This window comes from Natator depressus, chromosome 4 (assembly GCF_965152275.1).
Source record: "Natator depressus isolate rNatDep1 chromosome 4, rNatDep2.hap1, whole genome shotgun sequence".
NCBI lineage: Eukaryota > Metazoa > Chordata > Testudines > Cheloniidae > Natator > Natator depressus.
Window position 1 is genome coordinate 102,028,626 of NC_134237.1, and position 22,452 is coordinate 102,051,077.

Consider the following 22,452-nt stretch of genomic DNA (forward strand, 5'->3'; position numbering starts at 1 on the left):
ATTTGGACGTTTAAAAGCGCACTGGAGCAGTTTACTGAGTCGGTTAGACCTCAGCGAAACCAATATTCCCACTGTTATTACTGCTTGCTGTGCGCTCCACAATATCTGTGATAGTAAGGGGGAGACGTTTATGGCGTGGTGGGAGGTTGAGGCAAATTGCCTGGCCGCTGGTTACGCGCAGCCAGACACCAGGGTGGTAAGAAGAGCACAGGAGGGAGCGATGCGCATCAGATAAGCTTTGAAAACCAGTTTCATGACTGGCCAGGCTACGGTGTGAAAGTTCTGTTTGTTTCTCTTTGATGAAACCCCCCGCCCCTTGGTTCACTCTACTTCCCTGTAAGCTAACCACCCTCCCCTCTTCCCTTCGATCACCGCTTGCAGAGGCAATAAAGTAATTGTTGCTTCACATTCATGCATTCTTTATTAATTCATCACACAAATAGGGGGATAACTGCCAAGATAGCCCGGGAGGGGTGGTGGAGGAGAGAAGCACTGGGAGGGGCGGTTGAGGAGGGAAGGACAAGGCCACACAGCACTTTAAAAGTTTAAAACTTTAAAACTTATTGAATGCCAGCCTTCTGTTGCTTGGGCAACCCTCTGGGGTGGAGTGGCCGGGTGGCCGGAGGCCCCCCCACCGCGTTCTTGGGCGTCTGGGTGAGGAGGCTATGGAACTTGGGGAGGAGGGCAGTTGGTTATACAGGGGCTGTAGCGGCGGTCTGTGCTCCTGCTGTCTTTCCTGCAGCTGAAGCATATTAGTTTGATCCTCCAGCAGCCTCAGCATTGAATCCTGCCTCCTCTCATCACGCTGCCGCCACCTTTCATTTTCAGCCCTCTCTTCAGCCCGCCACCTTTCCTCCTGGTCATTTTGTGCTTTCCTGCACTCTGACATTGTCTGCCTCCACGCATTCGTCTGTGCTCTGTCAGTGTGGGAGGACAGCATGAGCTCAGAGAACATTTCATCACGAGTGCGTTTTTTTTCTCCTTCTAATCTTCACTAGCCTCTGGAAAGGAGAAGATCTTGTGATCCTTGAAACATATGCAGCTGGTGGAGGAAAAAAAAGGGACAGTGGTATTTAAAAAGACACATTTTATAGAACAATGGGTACACTCTTTCACGGTAAACCTTGCTGTTAACATTACATATATAACACATGTGCTTTCATTCCAAGGTCGCATTTTGCCACCACGTGGCTAGCCCCTCACCCTTCTCCCCTCCCCGTGGCTAACAGCGGGGAACATTTCTGTTCAGCCGCAGGCAAACAGCCCAGCAGGAATTGGCACTTCTGAATGTCCCCTTAAGAAAAGCACCCTATTTCAACCAGGTGACCATGAATGATACCACTCTCCTGAGGATAACACAGAGAGATAAAGAACGGATGTTGTTTGAATGCCAGTAGTCAAACAACACGGCTGTGGTGGCTGAACCCCCTAAAATGGCATGCAGCTCATCATAGAAGTGGCATGTTTGGGGCTCTGCCCCAGAGTGGCCGTTTGCCTCTCTGGTTTTCTGGTAGGCTTGCCTCAGCTCCTTAAGTTTCATGCGGCACTGCTTCAGGTCCCTGTTATGGCCTCTGTCCTTCATACCCTGGAAGATTTTGACAAATGTTTTGGCATTTCAAAAACTGGAACGGAGTTCTGATGGCACGGATTTCTCTCCCCATACAGTGATCAGATCCCGTACCTCCCGTTCGGTCCATGCTGGAGCTCTTTTGCGATTCTGGGACTCCATCATGGTTACCTCTGCTGATGAGCTCTGCACTCACCTGCAGCTTGCCACGCTGGCCAAGCAGGAAATTGAAATTCAAAAGTTTGCGGGCCTTTTCCTGTCTTCCTGGCCAGTGCATCTGAGTTGAGAGTGCTGTGCAGAGCGGTCACAATGGAGCACTCTGGGATAGCTCCCGGAGGTCAATACCATTGCATCCACAGTACCCCAAATTCGACTCAGCAAGGCTGATTTCCGAACTAATCCCCTTGTCGGGGGTGGAATAAGGAAATCGATTTTAAGAGCCCTTTAAGTAGAAAAAAAGGGCTTCGTCATGTGGACAGGTGCAGGGTTAAATCGATTTAACGCTGCTAAATTCGACCTAAACTCCTAGTGTAGACCAGGGCTAAATATACTTATAGAACCTCTTCTTATTGCCTTTTATGTTCCTTGCTAGGCATGCCTCATTTTGTGCTTCAATCTTTCAGATTTTCCCTGTATTCTATACAAAGTCCTGTTTCCCTGAACACCATAGGAATCAACAACGGGAGACAATTGTATTGCTCAGTATTCAAAGCCTCTTTTTTTCTTCCAGCACTTCACACAAAAAGATCTCTCTCTTAGCTTTCTTCCAGGGTCACTATACAAGTGCTTCTCTGACTGTCCTTGCCATCTTGGTCTTCTTCTGTGTTGTTTCTGGCTACAGACACAGACATAAACACTCACAACTCCACCAAAATATACCCAGTAATCTGTGTTTGCATTTAGCTCCCCGTGTAATGCTTCCACCCATTTAGCTCAGCTCCTGACCAACATTGCATGTGGCCTGCATTTTGCGTGTTGGCTGCTATTGTTTCAGCTGACTTATTTCAAAAGGAGCTTTACTGCTTCTTACATTTATCCTAGAGGAATCATAGAATCATAGAATAACAGAGTTGGAAGGGACCTCTGGAGGCCATCTAATCCAACCTCCTGCCCAGAGCAGGACCAATCCCAACTAAATCATCCCAGCCAGGGCTTTGTCAAGCCTGACCTTAAAAACTTCTAAGGAAGGGGATTCCACCACCTTCCTAGGTAACGCATTCCAGTGTTTCACCACCCTCCTAGTGAAAAAGTTTTTCCTAATATCCAACCTAAACCTCCCCCACTGCAACTTGAGACCATTACTCCTTGTCCTGTCATCTGCTATCACTGAGAATAGTCTAGATCCATCCTCTTTGGATCCACCTTTCAGGTAGTTAAAAGCAGCTATCAAATCCCCCCTCATTCTTCTCTTCCATAGACTAAACAATCCCAGTTCCCTCAGCCTCTCCTCATAAGCCATGTGTTCCAGACCCCTAATCATTTTTGTTGCCCTTCGCTGGACTCTCTCCAATTTCTCCACATGCCCACCAGCTTCCATGACCCATATAACAATATGTTCCAGTATGGAGAACTCCTCACCTTCCCTTCTCATTTAAACAAGAGGGCTATTAGCTTGAGAATTTATACTTATGGCATTACCTAGGGGAAGTGGTAGTCACTAAGGTAGGTTGGACCAAAAAACTTTATCTAGAAACCAATTGGAAGCCAATCTACACTATGGAGCGGAGTTATAATGTGCATCCTCTGATAAACACTGCTTAATATGTAGTCAGCTGAATATTGCCCTAGTATAGTTTACTTGCGGACTTTCCAGTCACAATATTGGACTGACAGAAATGAATCAACTGTGGAATTGGGTTTTTTGTAAGCTATCAGATCAGTATTTTTGGAAAAATCTTCAATTCCAAGTTAATCAATGAGATAGGTCTCAGATCATGGTCTCTTAGGCACATTAAACAAAGTACTGATTTCATTAAGTGTTAAGAAACTTTATCTTCACCATGGTGGGGAGGAGACTTCTGAAAAACAGAACAAGTTTGAAAACCAAATAATTTATAAAACAGGGAGGGAAAAATATCTTTCCCTGATGATTTACTAGAATCCAAGCTTTTAAGAGATCCATTGATCTGCTCAAATGAGATGGGTGTTTCTAAATATTCCTGTCTAAATTCTCAATGGATGGGAAGGGGAATTATGAAAGTTACATGATTTACTGCTTCAGGAGGTGCAATAGATAGAACTATTGAGGCAAAATAAAAATCACAGAACTGAAATATCCAATTATTTAGACAGACAAATCCACCTTCAAGACTTTCCTATTGTGGATTGTCTTAAGGGATTATTAAGAAACAAATTTAACAGCAAGTACTGTAGTTTTCCATCTGCTTCCTCTGTTCATAATATTACTGACACTATCTAAAACAAACATGCAGTATTTGGCTTTTTGTTAAATAATTGAAGGCCAATTTTGCTTTTGTTATCTGCTCCCTGGGGGGTCATATCAGTAAATAGGTTTTGAGCTTTGCCTTTAATTCCACAATTACTTCCTCGCTTTCCTTTAAACAATTTAACACAAAGACTAGTAATATGTATTTGTGATGAGACAAGATTCCATCCCAGCCAGGAAGGGTTTAATGAGCTCCTTTGGTGGCAATCAGCTCAAAGTGGGTGTATGTATGATGTGTGGGCCATCTAAAGAGGGGTGGTTCTTTGTAAGGGAGGATCCAAGCATAGTGAGAAATAGCACATAGAGCAAAGCAGAGTTACAGAACAGAGATTCTAAAAGCCAGAGTGTGGAGATGGCTGGCTAAGAAAGCTGCTGAAGGATAATCTGCTGCCTGGACTCTCTAGGTAAGTAAAGGGACCTTCTTCACTTTGTTTCTTTTCTCTTTGAGCTTGGTACACTCATAGTAGAAAGGCATTAGCAACCCATCCCTTGCTCAATGACTATTTCTCCCTAGCCTTACAAGTGTCATGGGGTGAAGTCAAACTGAGCGGGGGACAATGAGACTGACAAATTGTTGCCCTTTCCATTTGGACTACTGAAAAACACCAGAAAGAGGAGGAAACTGCTCCTAAGACTTGTTTCTGGAGGGACATGTATCTGCAGCAGAGTATTCTGTGGTAATATTGGCTACCAAAGCCAGTGTGGGAGACAGAGTAAGTGCACATTTGTATCCTAGGAGGTGCTTTAGGGGCATAGCCTATGAAGTACGTAGTATCAGTTTCCTTTATATGCCTTCCAAAAAGTCATGAGAAAGGAGACATAATCTGTGTTTTGTTCATGGAAAAATCTTAAATTCTGTACCCCTTTTTAATAGTTAGCATCTGGATCTTTTAGCAGATTGAAGTTATATCCACACTCTGGTGGACAATGGAACTGGGACATTAACAGTGAAGCCAATGAAGCTGCATTGGGTCTGAAATTGCAAAAAACATTGTATCACAAGATAAAATGTCCTGCAAGGGAGTTTGGAACACCAAATACAGGTCCAAATGATAAAATAGCATATGGGTCTGAGTAAATATGCTCATTCAATGAGCAGAATAAACGTTCACATATCATGGTAACATTCCATCCCTCTCCAGGTATGTATGGAACTGCTAGTGTAGCATATTTTTAAATAACTTCCACCTATACTATAGCCCTTATACCAGCCTCTCAAAGAGCAATTAGAGCTGCATACGCCCCCCCACAACACTCTTCCTTTTTGAAGTCAGAAATCCCACCCATTGCCCCCAAGACACCTTATGAATGTTGTCTGGTACCATTCCTTTTAATTCTCTTGAATAACAGAACTGTGGAAGGTAGTGGGAATTACCTGTTTATGAGCCAGATTTTACCCTCAGATGTATGTGTGAGAAACGTGTATTCATTTGAGGATAGAATGTAGCCCTTAATATTTAAAAGGATTCATCACATGTGGCTGAATGAATATTTTAAAAGATTCTATGTTTCAGAAGATGAGTATTTTTTAATATTTTGCAAAGTTAGTCTGAGATATTGGGATGACAGCTGTCTATCAGTCAGTATATCCCATCAAATGGAAATTATGCAAGAGAAATATTAATTTTTAAAGTTGGAAAAGTATTTTACATTTCATTCAATAAGGGTGATTTAATACAGAACAAACTGATGATCACATCTTAGCCACAAGAAAAGGGAATAGACGTATTGTAGTAGATGAATAACAAAAGGTATAGGCAGGGAAATAAATAATCAGAAAAGAACGGTGGATGGGGGAAACAAACAACCAGTGCCTGTGACTGGGAAAACCATCATATCAAAAAAAATCAAACCTCACATATTTTATCTTGAAACAGAAAGACCAGCCTCTCTCTCTCTGGTCATGGTACCCAGAGGAGTATGAAAGCCTTTTCAAAGTGTCCCAAGACAATATCTGATTGGCATGTACAACCAAAGCCTAGAATAATAAAGTACAAAACAAAAACAAAGTACAAGCAGCTAAATGATTTGTAGTCTGTTGGGGCTAAGCATATCAGTAGCTACAGAAAACACATTTAGTCTTCACGACTGCATGTCAAAATAGCATTGAACATTGAAGTCAGTATTATCTCAAAAGTGAAAAATTAGATGTTGGGGCAACATTGTACACTGCTAAGTACAGTTGTAGGGAAATAGCCTACGTAACCCAGTCCTCTGTCAAATTCTCTGTAGGTAAACTCTAGTCAATCATGGATGAATAAATGGCTCTAAATATAATTGCACCAATGCAGCACCATCTATGAAAGGCTTAATGCCTATAAGGCTACTAGCAGATAGCAACAATGTCAGAGCACCTGATCTGCCAGTAAGACTTTGTATTAATGATGTAATGTTTGTAGTTAGATATCCTGCAGGGGAGATCCGGAGTGTAAAATTTCATGAAACCAGACAGGACTGGAATCGTCCCTCTCCAATTAAACCATGCAGTTTCAGTGGACCTAACTGCTCTCTAAAAACATTCAGCTATTATTTTTTCTAATTTGTCTTCAAACTCCTAAATACTGCTAGTTGACATACCACAGTGATGAGAGAAGGATGGAAAGACACCCAAACAAAATGCTTTAATATTAAATGGCTTTGGATTGGAATGTGAAGTCCTCAAAAGCATACATGAAACCAGGGGCTAGAGTGTGGCTGGCCTTACACAGCTGTATGTATGTGGAGAGGGGGGAGGAGGAGGAAAGAGGGAGGGACTTTGCCTTCTCTGTAAGGCCCAGCTATGACTCAGTGTGGAGAGAGCAGGAATTATGCATAGTGAACTCTATCAACAGCACTAGCCTCCACAAGATGCAGGAGGTGAAGGTGGAACTACAGTTTCATTCCCAGAACTACAAAGACCAGCAGAATTGACTGAGTGTGGAGGATGCCACACCCTCTGCCAGGTTGGTAGCACTGCCAGCCAAGCAGGCACTCCCCAGAAGGTATTCTGGCTGGCTCCACTTGTTGCAATTCCCCATTAGCGTGATCTGCTGCTAAGTCTCAGTAGGCCATAATAGCAAAACAGTGGGCAACAAAGGTTGCTACCCATACAACGAATAGCAGAACCTAGCCTTAAATGTGCTACATAAACGGGCACAATATGGAGCACACTTCCCACGAAGGTCTGCATTACCAGTTACTTTAAAAATGAAAACTTCATTGCCACAAGGAAAGATATAAAAGAGACTGTGATTACACTGTAGTTTTCCCCATAAGCATTAGAATGAGAGCATATCATTTTAAAGCATTTAAGTCAGCATTAACCTCTAGCCAACTGAGAATGAGATACAGTACAAACTTAAGTTTGAGTGAAAAATCTCTTTAAAAGAGAGTAATGACACCTCCTTAAGATGAAGGGGAAGATCAGACTGTTCTTCTCTAGGCATTGCTAAAGCTGTAAAGGAGCAGTTGTTTTAGAATGGTGGAGAGATGCTATCTCACCCTTCAAATATCAAATTCAGCTTAGACAGACAACTTATATTTAGAATAATTTCTGTAGGTGCACACAAAGGGCCAGATTCAGATCTCAGTTACATTGTGGACTAGCTCCAGATTCATACTAATGAAGTCAACAGAATTCCTCAAGATTTACACTGCTGTAACTGATTGGCTCAGGTAGCCTATAAGGTGAGTTCATAAGCAACTATCCAGCAAAATGGGAAAACACAAAAAATGTTCAGTCTTGTTCAGGTTGCTATCCTGGATAATTAGCAGCAGGGCTTGGTACTGTCATGTATAGGTGGGAGAGGGTATAGAATCCTGTTTCTGGTCTCTTGCTCACTGGGGTTCAGTCACCTCTAGGTCCAGAGGTTGTCTTTCATCTCTTGGCTCTGTCAAATGAAAAGGGGCATTATGGCTTGTGAAAAGAGCCCCAAACAAAAGTATTTGGTTTTAATGTGGGTCCTCAAGGGGGGATGTACACAGGGGAAGAATGAGAAGTCCTTGCTTCTCTGACAGGACCACTTGAGGAAGAAGAAAATGATTAACTTTCAAATGCCTTACCCTGGTATTTTGACACCAGTCCCTGAAAGTTAAATTGCCCTGTGGTCCCTTTGCATACATGAGGAGCCAGCATGGCCAGCTCAGTGTAAACCCTTTTAGAACTCTTTGTTGAAGGCGTTCCATGGGAATTTGGGGAATGGACAAGGTACATCTATACTCTGGCTATTCTGCTGTACTACAACAGCCCTCAAGGGTCATTCCAGAAGGTGTGCAAGTTAAGGCAGCCCTCAAGGTTTCCCTTCATGTTCTCTACCCTGGGCTGCTTGCAGGCACAGGCATAAATTTAGTCTTACAGCAGTTGAATTCCTTTCCAGATGCTGACTTGGGGAGAGCCAGCATAGTTATTAATAAGATGTGCCACTTTCCAAATAAGTTTAAAGAAAGAACCAAGTCTTAAACTCCTCTGAAAACCATGTCTAAATTGGCAACATTCAGAAGGGAGCACTCAATCATACCTTTCCTCCATTCAGTTTGGAATGGAACAATGAGAAGCTGGGTCATACTGCTTCGGTGCTGTCTACAGTATAGACAAGATGATGAAAGAATTCCTCCGAGATTCATACAGTGTGATGTCAGGAGAGCACAGACCTCACAGATGTGGTTATGTGAGAAGGTTTTCACAGGCAATGTGCAAACAGTAGGTTGCAAAGCCATTCACTGGATTGTTCAGGGAAGTTAACCTTAACTATTCATACAGATAAAATCAGATAAGAACATATCCAAGCCAGCACAAATGTTAAACAATTTAGCTTCCTTACACTGTAGTTGCAGCAAAAAAAGGGAAAATAGCTAATATTTTCAATAACTGCCAATAATATCAGAGAGGTCTGTAATATATGGAATGCAGTGACAAGCACATTGTGAGCCATGCAGATCAGATCTCTTAATTCACAGCTATAAATGACAAAAAAGACACCAGTCATGTTCACAGTGAAGGCTCTCTGAAAAATGACCAAATATTGCACAACATTTCTCAAATATTCCTGTGAATCACAGTGAATGTGTTAATGGACTGTTTTGCCTCATCTGCTTTTCACGTTTGTATTCTAACAAAGTATACTAAGAATTCACAGAAACTCAATTATAGTGAATACTGCAGAATACTCAAAGTAATTTTTGAATCATAAATGAGTATTTGCATCAGAAACCAATCAAAGAGCAAGTTTCCATCAAAACTAATAATCACAACTCAAATGTAGAATTTTGACTGTCAAATGTTTGCAACTTGCTCCTTATGAAAAATTACCTAGTGACAAATTATCTATAACAAATAAATTCAAGGAAGTCAGTCTATGTGTGGACACTTTGCAAGTGGAAAAAGGCAAAAAGAAATAACACCAACACTGCTTCCCTGTCCCCACCTCCTATTGTCCAGGTAACTGAGACAGAAAAGTGACTGGCATCTTTGAATGTAAGATTGGGCTCTCGGGTTGCACATCATATGGACGGTATGACTCGATAGGCCACAAGTAGTTAAGGAAAGGGTGACAGCCTCACACATTCCATCGTCTCTGTGCTGAGCTTGCTAAATGTCCTCAACCTGAGTTCAACTTGCCTCATGCGTAAGTGCTTTTTGTCCACGGAACTATGGCAGAGAATTTGAGAGTAGTGTTTTTGAAGTAAATGGCATATCCTGGTCTCAGAATCAGATTTTTTTTTCTGGTATCACTTCTGTTCTCCTTGCACACTGTAATGGAAACAGCGAAGTGGTCCCAGTGTCTTTCAAAGAGCCACACTGTCAATAAATGTTATACACTTCAGTATGAACTTTTTGCTATGAAATATCGGAACAGAAACATAATATTATAGTTCCTACTCCTTTGAAGTCAATGGGATATTATTTCCACTGCTTTAATGCTGCTACTTCTAACTCAAGATACTGATCCTTGTACTATTCATCTAGGTCACTGAAAGGAAATTTGTATTTCGATTGTATGCTACATGTGTTTCAAATCATTGAATAGTTGTCTTGATCTGACTTTTCCTGATAAGGTTAAAATGGAGTTGGTGTGATAAGAACAGTATTTTGTATCCTGTTATATATTATTAAATCTCTGTCATAATGGTGAATCTGTATCTTATTAAAGTCTCTGTGGTATGCAGAATATGTTGAAATATGAAAACTAGCTGAAAATACAACCAAAAATTAAAAGAATGTGCAAGAATTGATGTTTTTGTGCCATTTGGGCTTTCAAAATTTCATTGAACAAAGCTGATCATTTGCACTAACCTTGCTTCCTATAAATGCATGCCCCAAATTTATATTTCAAAAATCCATTTTAAAACACTTACGCAAGTTAATCCCCCCCAAACACCTCATTTAATAGTTTTATACACATTTATTGTGTAAACAATTATATTAATAAGCAATGGAATAAAAATATGCCTAAATATTGTCTCTGAAGGTAAAGCAATGAGGGAGGCCTGTTCAGAAGTTACTGCAATAGCCTAGAACTCAAGAAACCCAGGTTCACTTCCCTGGTCTGCCACAAACTTCTTGTGACCTTGAGCGAGTCATTCAGCCAGATTTGAAATCTATGGGAGTTAGGTGCTTTTGAAAGTCCCATGAGTCACTCATCTGTCTCTAGGTGCCTAAATACCTCTAAAAACCTGTCTCTTAATCTCAATGTCTCAGCTCTTCATGTATAATGAGGATAATAGCAGTTCCCTACCCCACAGGTGCATTGTTGTGATAAATACCTCAATGACTACGAGGAGCTCAGGTACAAATGTAGTGGAGGACTATACAAGTACCTTAAATGGATGAGGTTTTGTGTATTCTTCACAAAAGGAGATGGGAGGTGGAGGACATGCAAGCAGCTGGTGCAGGAGGAGGTAGGGCCTTCCAAAATGAGAGCTCTGAGAAGGGTAGCAGAGGTACCATAAAGACAGGGATGAAGCTGCAGCAAAAATTGGTTTTAAATGTGGGTTGCTCTGTGTTGTAATTGATTTTAGGAGCATTCTGAAGCCTCAGAAATTGTTTTGAATTGGTTTGGGGAAGGGGAACTTTGATTTGGGAGAAGGGATAGATTGGGGGGAAAGGGTGCAGAAGGGAGGGAATTTTAGAAGTTGTGGAGCCTGGGATGAAGCCAGAGGAAGGACCAAGAGATCTGGAGGTCAGGGCACATTCCTGGTAGCATTGGGTGTAGAAGAATGGAGGGCTGATTGAAGAGGCTCCTGGAGAAGGAAACAGGGTCCAGGCTGTAGAAGAGTGGTTCCAAAGGGTATGGGTTGAAGGAAGCAGAGATGTGTTTCAGATGAATGGAGCACTAAAAGCAGGACTCAAACAAGGAATCCACCACTTTACACTTTACCCCAATCCCAGATGGGTGTGCTGAAAAAGTAGCTTTGAACCTAAAAGTTGGGTTGTGGACATGTGCTAGGAGCTGCATTTAGACTCCCAGTTCAGATTCTCAAGAAACTATGAAGGGGGGTGGAGAGGAATTACCAAAGTTTAAACTGCTTAAACTGCTTCTACCATCCCAGTTATGGCCCCTTCCCATTTTGAAATATTGCTTTTGACACTGGGGCTGAAAAGGTGGGACACCACTAACCTAAAATATATCCTATATAGGGATACACGGGGCGGACTCTGAGATTATTTGAATTTATTATACACTACAGAACCACAATATTTTTAATTTTGGTATTTAATGTTGTGTTATGTAATATACACTTAGTGAGAATCAAGTGCTTTAGAATAGTGAAACCTACCAAAACACCTGTGTGGAGGAACATATCTTCATTTACAGGTAAGGAAACAAATGTGTAGGGAGTTATTTGCCTAATGGCCCACAGTAAGAAAATGTGAGTCAGGAATAGAACTCAGTAGAACTGAGTAAATGCCTCATATTTAAAAAAAAATCAAATCACAGTCAGTTATGTTTGGCGCTTTCATTTTCTGTGACTATGCCAGTTAAATGCTTAGAGAAGCAGAGAATTTTTAAGGATTTTCAATTGCTGTCAGCATTGGCCATCCTGCTCCCATTGAGGTCAACTTCCATTGACTTTCTTGGGAGCAGAATTAGACCAATCCTGAATGCTTTTGAATATCCCACCTCAGTGTTCATTAGCAAGTATTTATGAAAAGAAAACTCAATACTTAATATTTATATTGAAAATTTTATTACTGATTGAACCAGGAACAAAACTGACCAGTACCTTGCAGAGTTTGAAATATTTGAAATTAGCTTCTTTTGTGAAAGCTCTAGTTAATCACTATAATTATTTGTCACATAACTTTGAATAATAAATTCACAAAAATCACAACTCAATTCATGAACAGAAAGAAGATGAAATTAATTGAATAAATTATTCATTGTGAATAATCTCAGCTCTAGAACCCAAATTTCTTGGTTTCCAGTCTGTGATTTAAGCACTCCCAGACTTACTCCGAATCTATATTTTAGAATTAGAGCTGGTGGAAACATTTTGAAATTTTGAGATCATGTTCACAAAAGGTGTCCACATCCAGATCCACATCCTTCTGTGCTCAAGGGAACTGCACAGCCTGCAGCGTTCTCCAGAGTCCACACCAATACTACACAACATTTTAGGGGATGAAGTAAGAAGGGATATTGTCTCATTTAAATTGCATGGAAGATGTAGATAGTCAATTTCCAAATTGCAGTTTGGTCAGGACACCTGGGCTAATATACCTTCTCTTACAAAAAGTACTATGGCTCCAAGTGCCCAGGACTTCAGCATGTTTGTCATCTAAATGACAATTCTAACAGTGCAGTGTCCCCTATAATTTTGCAAAAAACATTGGTTCAGTACCAACAAGATGGACAAGGATGACCTATTGATTAGAGCTAGGTTAATTTTTCAAACACAAACTTTTTTTCCATGAAAAATGCAGATTTGGTGAAACTGAAACATTTAGCAAATGTATGTCATTCACCTCAATGCTTTTGGTCAAAGGAGGAAAACTACAAAAATATGGAAAAATGAGACATTTTTGTCTTGATATTTTCAGAATGAAACATTTCAATTTGTTTTATTCAAAATTACTTCTTATCTTGAAATGTTCTTTAATTTTATTTTTAGAAAAGTAAAAAACAAAATGCTTGAAATCTAAATTGTGTTGTTTGGGGTCAAATGATGTTCCGTTTTTGTTCAAACTAACTTTTTGATTCACAGAAAACTTTGAAAATTTTTGGTTCAACCCAAAGTATGTGCCTAGGCCTAACCCGCCTTAGATTATAAGATCTGCCAAGTTCAGATTCTGAAATGGTATGAGTATGCACTTGTAAAAGATCTTCAAGTACATGATGTTCACAATAGGCTTAATTATTGCCACTCATTGGGTCAGATCTTCTGTTGGAGTAAATCTGCTTGCTCCTCTGAAGCCTATGAAGCTATGTCAAATTCACAGCAGGTGAGGATCTGACCCGTGATATCCAGGAATAAAGCCAAACTCACCAGTGAGGGTCTAACATGAAACACAGCAGCCTGTCTGCTTTTTTAGACATTCAGGTTGTTATGAATTTATCACCGCTCTACTCTCTGCACTGGCTCCTCACTGAATATAGAGATATGTTCAAGGTCTCTAACCTGATACGCAAAGCCTAAGGAAGGATTGGCAGTAGTAGCCTGGAAGATTGCTGTCTCTTCTGTGACTGACTTCTGCCAGTAGCTATATTGTATTGGAACAATGAAACTCTAAGCCTATATGGGGAAAGACTGAATGAAAGACAAAGACCTGTGAAAGAATGGACACCTAGATCATGGAACTCACTCCCACAAGAGATAAGAATAACCAGAGTACTAACCACTTTCAGAAGTAAATGTAAAACTCACTTTGTCTTAGTGTCCTCTCAATACATTGTTCACACAATACACTTACTCAAATATTATCTAAGGCACATATTTTGTCCCCATTGCCCTAGTATCTGAACACCTTTAATGTATTTATACATACAACACTTATGTAGGAAAGTACTGTTATTCCTAATTTATAAATGGAGAATTGAGGCCTAGAGAAACTAAGTGACTTGTCCAAGGGAAAACAGGAATTCTGGTATGGCAGGGAATTGCCTGGAGTTTGAGAGGTCTGCATTCTAGTGCCCTAATATATAAAGTATATATACACAAATATAATATAAATATAATATAAACACAAACAACAAAAACTCTCAAGTATTCAAGCTGTTTTCCTAGAGCCTGGGAAGAAGAAAAAAATTTATTGATATTTTTTATATATTTGGAAGGAACTGAACTACTAAGATGATGGGAGGGTTGGGGCTATAAGAAGATAGGGTAAAAAAATTGTACGGCATATAACGTACCTGCATACATTCTTATTCTATCTAAAGTGTGATGATGAAAGCTTGAACCACCTTTAATTCTTTTGATTTAGGAAGAAACTTCTTATATTTGAAGCTTGTTGCAAAATTGTCCCTTATGTTTCTTATATATACTCCTGAAGTCTCTGATACAGACCATTTTTGGTAACTGGAGCCTGTATTAGATATCTGATCTGGCAGTGTCTATGCTGTAATGTAGAATTTGTTGATAGCAGGATACACTACCTGCTTCAACCCACAATTAAAGGAAGCAAAATCTCTTCAACCACCTAAGTGTCTAGTGACTCAGGCTGGCACATTGCAGCAGGTATATATGGGTGGTAGGATTGATTTTTTTTTCTATAGACCTCCATTTTAACTGCATATATTAAACCTGTGTTTTGGAAACAATTATTTATCTAAGCATTTCCTAAAAAATGGTGTAAGAATTTAAAATTTTCTTATAGATTATCCAGGTTAGAGTTTATGGGTTATGTGAACTGTTTAACTATGTGCTTAAGTAAACCTGATTTCAATACAGGCTTGGAAATAATAATAAAACCCTATTCTTGCAGTGCTGACTTTGTGCATCCTATCTACTTGGCCATATGAAACTTAGGTGTCTGTATAGACAGGATAATAGCTAATCCTCTCTGCTATTTAGCTATAGTTAATCCTTTCTGGTACTTATCCTATTAACACTTTTTTCTTTCTCCTGTATTTAAACACCATTGCACTGTACTCAAACTACTTATACTTATTGCCATCCTTGTGAAATATTTACTTCAAAAGGGAGTTCTCCCAGAACGTTCTGACAGCTCAACAAAGAGAATGCATCTTTGATTCAATAATTATCATGGTATTCTTAGATTGACCATCGTTAGCTATTTGCTATTTTTTGGCAGCAGGAACTCAGGTGCATGTAACTTAATGGTGGTTCAAAAAGCACAGAACATATTCCTCTTATTCAAGGTACATTGTTAAGGGTTTTGACAACAGCTCTGTGACCAATGCAGAATTAAAATCAATGCACCCGATGTATCTATTTATGAAAGAAGGCCATCTCTGACTTTCATACTGAGCAAGATCAGTGATGTCCACTAATGCAGAAAGCCTCTTAGAAGCTGACTTACTACATCACTATAACACATCATCCTGAAAATGAAATGCACAGGCTGCTTTATACTAGACTGTGCTGCACTTAAAAACAAAAATCCATAGCCTGGCCAATGTTTTAGCCCAGCCCAAGCTATTAATCTACTCCAGTTAATTGGCAATAGTAGAAAGACACAGATGATCTATTTCTGTTCTTTCTTCTTCTTTGCCTGTCCTCTATATTATCAGGGCTGTTTCCAAGCAGAGAGAACAAAGGTTTTTATTTTCTTTTGCCCCATAGGAAAAAGAATTGGATGCTCTCTTGCTGGCTAACTGCTGTCTTCAAGCAACAATTTCACAATTTGAGACTTGCTCTTTTTTTCAGATTCACTTATTTGTGGTTCAGTGTGTCCCCAGGTGCCAGGGCTGACACAGGTTTCCCTGTAGCTGTACCTTCCACATACATATATTTTGACACAGATAATCATTGTTTGTCACAAGCATCTCATTCACTCACATTAAATAAAACTTGTTTTATTAGAAGATCAGAACTACCCATAACTTCCTTTTATCCTCCCTTCCATTTCTTTCTGCTCTTCAAGTGTTTTCTTTTCCTATATACAGTAAAGGCCATAATTTCAAAACTGGTGTCTGATTTGTGCATGGAAACCAAAATGAGTAATTGGGCATGCAGAATAGGCACTTGTTTATACACTACCCATGTTTTGTATGTACACATTTTAGGTGGTGCAGCTTTTGTAATATAGGATGGGACCAATTTATGTCCCTGGTACTGGTAGTGCTTTGTGTCATCTGGTGTGATTATCATATATTTCAGTGGAAATGACTTTGTTAGTGAGTCCAATTTTTTTAAAAAAAAGCCTGAATAGGCTTATAGTCTCAGTTCCCTCTGCTGTCTAGTCAGATATGTTATCACAACAGGTGTATAAGGGAGCCAACTTACCCAGAATAAGCTCTGGAAAAAAATAAATCATGAGATGGAAACATGTTCCCTGGATTTCATTGGTGAGACCCTGGTGTAGGCTGGTATTACTTGTAATTATACTGGATTGCTCTGTCCCAATGGGATTCATTTTTCAGACATTGTATTCAACATGTTTATCTTCGATAACCAGGCCTGGCTAGATGGGGAGCTCAGCTGAATGATTTGGTGGGATGCCAGCTAAGCAGTTGAAAGTGGGGTCAAATGGCAAGGGACCTCTTACAGGAGAAAATTCAATCCAACTGGCATCTAAGCTTTGAGGGAAATGCTATTGTCTTTCTTCTTGGTAATTGGAGATGTTCCAGAATAGTTTCAGAGTAACAGCCATGTTAGTCTGTATTCGCAAAAAGAAAAGGAGTACTTGTGGCACCTTAGAGACTAACCAATTTATTTGAGCATAAGCTTTCGTGAGCTACAGCTCACTTCATCGGATGCATACTGTGGAAAGTATAGAAGATCTTTTTATACACACAAAGCATGAAAAAATGGGTGTTTACCACTACAAAAGGTTTTCTCTCCCCCCACCCCACTCTCCTGCTGGTAATAGCTTATCTAAAGTGATCACTCTCCTTTTGTAGTGGTAAACACCCATTTTTTCATGCTGGCTACTCTATGGTTTTAAGTCAGTTGGACAGGGCATCATAGGCATTATGGCATATCGTTCTGAGGACTTCCCAGCAGAAATATTGGAGATATCATGACTACCAGCTGGAACAAGGGGCAGCCAGTGGACCTTAAATTCAGCAGATATTATTTCACTAATCAGTGTCTTTAAAGTTTTCATAACAGTGATGTACTGTTCAGTTCTGTGTAATCAGAGCAAAATTCACAGCAGAATTCTTCCAGCACTTTTACAATTTTAGGTTTGCCCAACAGCTAGTAATACAGTACATTAAAAATAAAAGCTATGTAACAGTTTGCGGAAGACTTAATGATATGATGTGTGTCAAACCCTTCCTCAGTGGTCCTGAAAAAAGGACACAATGTCAAGCATATTCTACAAAATATTAGAACATTCCCTGACTTTTTATCCAGTTAGAACATTTGTTTTCATTTTTCCACTGGCTCTGGCTATCATTACCACCTCAGATGGACTCTTTACATTTTTATTACAAACGATAGGATAGCAAATACTATCAAATTCAAAAGCATCAAATATTTATTATACTCCGAATTTTTGCCAACTCTCGCAAGAAGCTTGCTGAAATTTTAAAGTGCCTACTCAATTAACTTGTGTTATACTGTTGAATTTTTCTGGAAATAAACAAATATTTTAGTAGAGACAAAAGTGGATCTTTACAACTTTCAATTTATGAGCTTGCAGTCAAGAGGGCCCTCAACAATATTTTCTTTTCTTTATCAGTTGCTAATTAGGCCACTGAACTTGTCCGTCTGTATCACAGCTGTCACACTTGAGTGCTTTTGAGAAAATCAAGGAACAAGCATATATGTTTGATAATTGGATAATATTGTTCTCACATGGAGTAATTGGTTGGAAATACATAATAATTTGTCATTCTGAAACTGTTGGAGGTACTGAGTCTAAATGCCAGTTTCTCATGCTTACTTAGTAAGTTGGAATTCAGTATACCTAAAGCAATGAATTAAACCCCAACAAATTCAACTCCAAACTCATGTCTTAGGAGCAGGACAATAGCAAAGCATTAGCAATGTTTAAAGAGATGCTATGCAATAGTATTTCTCAATGTGGGGGTTGCGACCACCCAGAGGGTTGGGGGCAGGGTTTACGAGGGTCATAAGAAGGGCTGGCAACAGGAACTGCTAGGATGCCCTTTCCCTGCCTGGAGCTGGTCTACACTATACAAATTCCCTGGCAGCCACTTAGAAAGACGTATGGGGCATGTCTCTTCCCTAGTTCCCTGTGAACCAGTAGCAGCAGACAGATTGATCCTGCAAACACTGACAGCAGTGGCAACATTTCTATTGACTTCAATGGAAGCAGAATGAAGCCCAGAGAGTGACCATTTGTAGCTCCCTGCTGAGGGAAAAGTCTTCCACCTGAAAATCATCCAGCATTTGAGGCAACAGTGGGTCCTGCCTGGTGGGCAGCCATATATACCAGAGCAGTGTGGTCACTAAAGATGTTAGAGAGGATGATCAGGCTCCTAAAATTTATATACAAGAGTACTGATTTATTAGACATTGGGTGGGAAAAGTCACACTATATAAGTGCTTCTATGGGAGCCTGGCAGTCATTAGGAAAGGAATTGTGGGGACTGTATTTTGTTGTTTACTGTTTGCAGCATACTATTAAATTATACCTTATGCTTTTTTATTAAAGTAAATAGTTCAGGGTAGATTTACACCTCAGCTTCCCATGAACTAATTGTTCATGGAGATGAGCTCTAAGCCTTCTAGTTCTGAGACTTACCCATATATTAGCTTTAATAACCTAAATAAACTAAACTAAATGGTTCCTTGGGCGGGACCACAGAGTTATGATGGTTCTTTACTAGCATACCAAATGGAGGAGTAACTTAAAAAGCCAAGATATACATGCTATTATCCACATCTGAAAAACTGCAGATAAGCCTGTGGAAGTTAGATTCTTATACCATTCTCTGATCCAATGAATTATGTTATATATCAATCAACAGGTACACAGCAAAGCAGAATAGGTGATTTTATTTTTGGGGTGGGGGGAAACCTGCCTGAGACATAAAGCTCAGATGAGTTGAATGTTATACAGAGACTACCAAAGGTGAAAAAGAAAGTAGATGTGTTATCTCACAATGCATTAATATTCATAACATAAGGGCAATGATTTCATTTCAAAATAAGCTTAGCGTTTGGATCCATTGCTGTATAGCAAGCCAAAAAATATATGTTATGATGCTTCTTCATACTTCTATATGGCAAAAGTCAGCTGTTTTAGTGTAACTGCATCTTAAGTAACTACATTTGTTTAACACAGATAAACTAAAAGGTAGTAATCATAAATATATATATATATATAAAGAAAAATCAGAAGAGAGATCAGCAAAGACTTCTCTAACCAAATTATAAATTTAGACTAGCCTACTAGCCAAGGTAACAGAGGCAAAGCACTGACAATTTTCATGAAAACAGACCGCATTGAGAGGGATTGAAGTACTGAACAGGAAATGGCTAAACGGCCTTTACTTGATCCTGACCTGAACACTTTCTTCCATTGGGAGGTTGATAGAGACTAAAGGACTCAAGGACTCCCAAACTGAAAAGGGCTTCAGTGCCACTGATTCTCTTATCTATCGAACACATTACACATTGCTGCAGCACAAACGTCTGTTTAGCAATAGCTGGAATTCTGAGTTGCCATTATGCAGCTCAAAATACGCCTGCAAAATTTGACCCATGTTGAAACAGTGTTTATACAATCATCTTGACAAAAGACTCGTTTTACACACACACACACACACACACACACAAAACAAAACAAACAAAAAACAGTTTTAAGAGGCTGATTTTGACCAGCTTCAAGGTATAGGAGGGTGAAATATGCAAGAGGTTCACAGTGTGAATGCACATTTTCTCCTGTAATTAAAAATAGGGGGGAATGGGCTTTTAAAATAACAATTGGTGCTGTGAACTCACTTTTTCATCTGAAAATAAAAATCCAGATTAATTTACTTCACTGATTGTATTTCTCAGAAAAATCCAGCTTCTGGCCCTGATTAAGGAAAACATCCCTATTCAGTTAAGCACATGCTTAAGTGCTGTCCTGAATCAGGGATTATAAAAGCACCCTATAAAACAATAGAAGATAAGATTAACATTTTATCTTGATAGCCTCATCTGTAGTATTAGCATTTCAAGCAATTCCCATTTATTCCTCCATTTATTTTAAATGTGTTGGCAATAAAAGTGATTGGCGAATGACTAACAAATGAATATCATTGGAGAACTGGATGGTACAGTAAGTATATGTATTTCTAAAAATTCCATGACAGATTCTCTTCTCGTTTTCATTCATCAGAGGTGCCATTTTAATGCACCACTTAAGTAAAACAAAAATATAAAATGTTGCATTAAACATTTCAGTATCTAAACAAAGATCTACCTTTTCCAAAAGAATTGTATCTATCTAGGTATGTTTAGGCAATGTTGGCAACCTCAAGAGATCCAAAATATGAGTCTAGCCAAAAAGATGTTTCATTTTTTAAAAAAAAAATGACAATATTGAAGTTTATGGTCTCTCTTGATTTCTTTTAAACTTCCCTGCCCATCCCCAGAATGTGTGACAATTAGTGTTGCTCAGTCTCCTGAATTTATTGAGGTGATTTTTTTTTTTCATTTTGGTGAAGAAGCTCTCACCCCCACATCTCTCTATCAATTAATTCTGACCCCACCTAGCCACCAACCCTGTAAATTCAACCCCTACCTATCAGTTTGGCCGTTCCTGCTAAATTGCTTCATGCCCCTCTCCTGGGCCTGGGAGAGCTACAATGGGGGTCCCTTCTCTACTTTTTAAGCTATGGGGGAAGCTCTTCACACACCCCTGCCTAAGCCAGATGCTGCAAGGATGGAGAGGGGAAGAACAGAGGCATCTTCCTTTCCCTGGTGCTCACAGGAGGGGAAGGTGGAGGAGTGAGAAGAGTTACCTTAAACTGCTGGGCTCTTTAATTCCCTCCTCCCCTCCCCTTCCCTCCTGTGAGTATGTTTTTAGGTTGCTATGGGGAGGGCAGGAGTTTTTCCTGTAGCAGCTCTGACTGATTATTCTGCCCCAGGAAATGGGAAAGTGAGGCAGGCAGCCTGTCACAGGGCTAAGATTCACTAGAAGGCTGGAGCTTCTCACATAATCAGCTCCTGCTCCAGCCAAAATCATGTCACTGGTTTAAAAAAAAATCATGAGAGTTGGCAACACTTTTTCCCAATATTATGAAGGGTAAAGGGTGCCCTAAACATCACCTTGAACTCTCCCTATCCCATTACTTTAGTGGGCTATGCAAATATTGATATAACTAGTGGAATCCAAACATAAAATTCTTAAATTCTTTCAACTACTCTCCACCATTGTGGGGGTAAATATTCAGAATGGCCTGTTCACCTGTGTATGCAAGTCTTGTATTTACATATGAGTAAACAAGCTTTTGTGCATGCAAACAGGTAAGCGTGTTCTGTGGTTCTTTGTATGTGCAAATGCAATGCTTGCATGTGAAGAAAACTTGTCCCTTGTGTCTTTTATACTTTACATAGCAAATTTAATATGAAGGAACCACACGGCCTAACTTACTATATACAGTACAAAAATCTATATATTGCCTTGCTGATGTGTTAAGAGTTCTGGATGCTTCTGAAACATCCATGACAGTGAGGACCACTAGAGGATTTGGAAACTAATTAAAGCGATATTATCCAATTCCTATCCACTACAGACCTGTACACTATGTTTCTTTTGTTGTCATTATGACTGACAACATCATGCAGTGTAAGTGTAGCCATGTCGGTCCTAGGATTTTAGACAAGGTGGTTGAGGTAATATCTTTTATTGGACTAATTTCTGTTGGTGAAGAAGAATTCTGTATGGCTTGAACGCTTGTCCTTCTCACCAACCGAAGTCAGACCAGTAAAAGATATTACCTCAACCATCTTGTCTGTCTAAAATCCTGGGACCAAGTTCAGTATATAAAAGTCATGCAATATGTTAATTGTATCAGACACTATATATGATGATATATTTAATGATGACATTAACGTTGCCCTTCTTTTCGTGCATACTCTTCTTCCTTCTTTTGATGCATCTCATTTACTTCTGTCTTCATGTAGCTAATTTCAGTGTATGGATTTTTTTCTTCTGTTCCCATTCTATTGTTTGCTCATATCCATTTTGTGCACTTGGACCCCAACCAGAAACATCAATATGACTTAAGCTGATGTAAAGTTAAGCACATGCGTGAGTGCAGTCCTGAATAGAGATAGATTTAAGCACATCTTGAGTCTATCCTGAACTGAGGTCTTGATCATTATTACCTGGATTTTTGTAATAGAGTTCAGTGCATGCACGCCTCCCTCA

The 22,452-nt window shown here is 39.7% G+C and overlaps 1 protein-coding gene across 1 annotated transcript in view; it reads right to left on the bottom strand.

Moving 5' to 3' along the window:
• Positions 1 to 899: 899 nt before the first annotated feature.
• Positions 900 to 22,452, bottom strand: part of PCDH7 (protocadherin 7) — a 603,373-nt gene continuing 581,820 nt past the window's right edge. Inside the window, exon 4 of the mRNA XM_074951571.1 lies at positions 900 to 1,042. Coding sequence (XP_074807672.1) covers positions 960 to 1,042 — 83 coding nt within the window. The 3' untranslated portion in view covers positions 900 to 959. The remainder of the gene's footprint in view (positions 1,043 to 22,452) is intronic.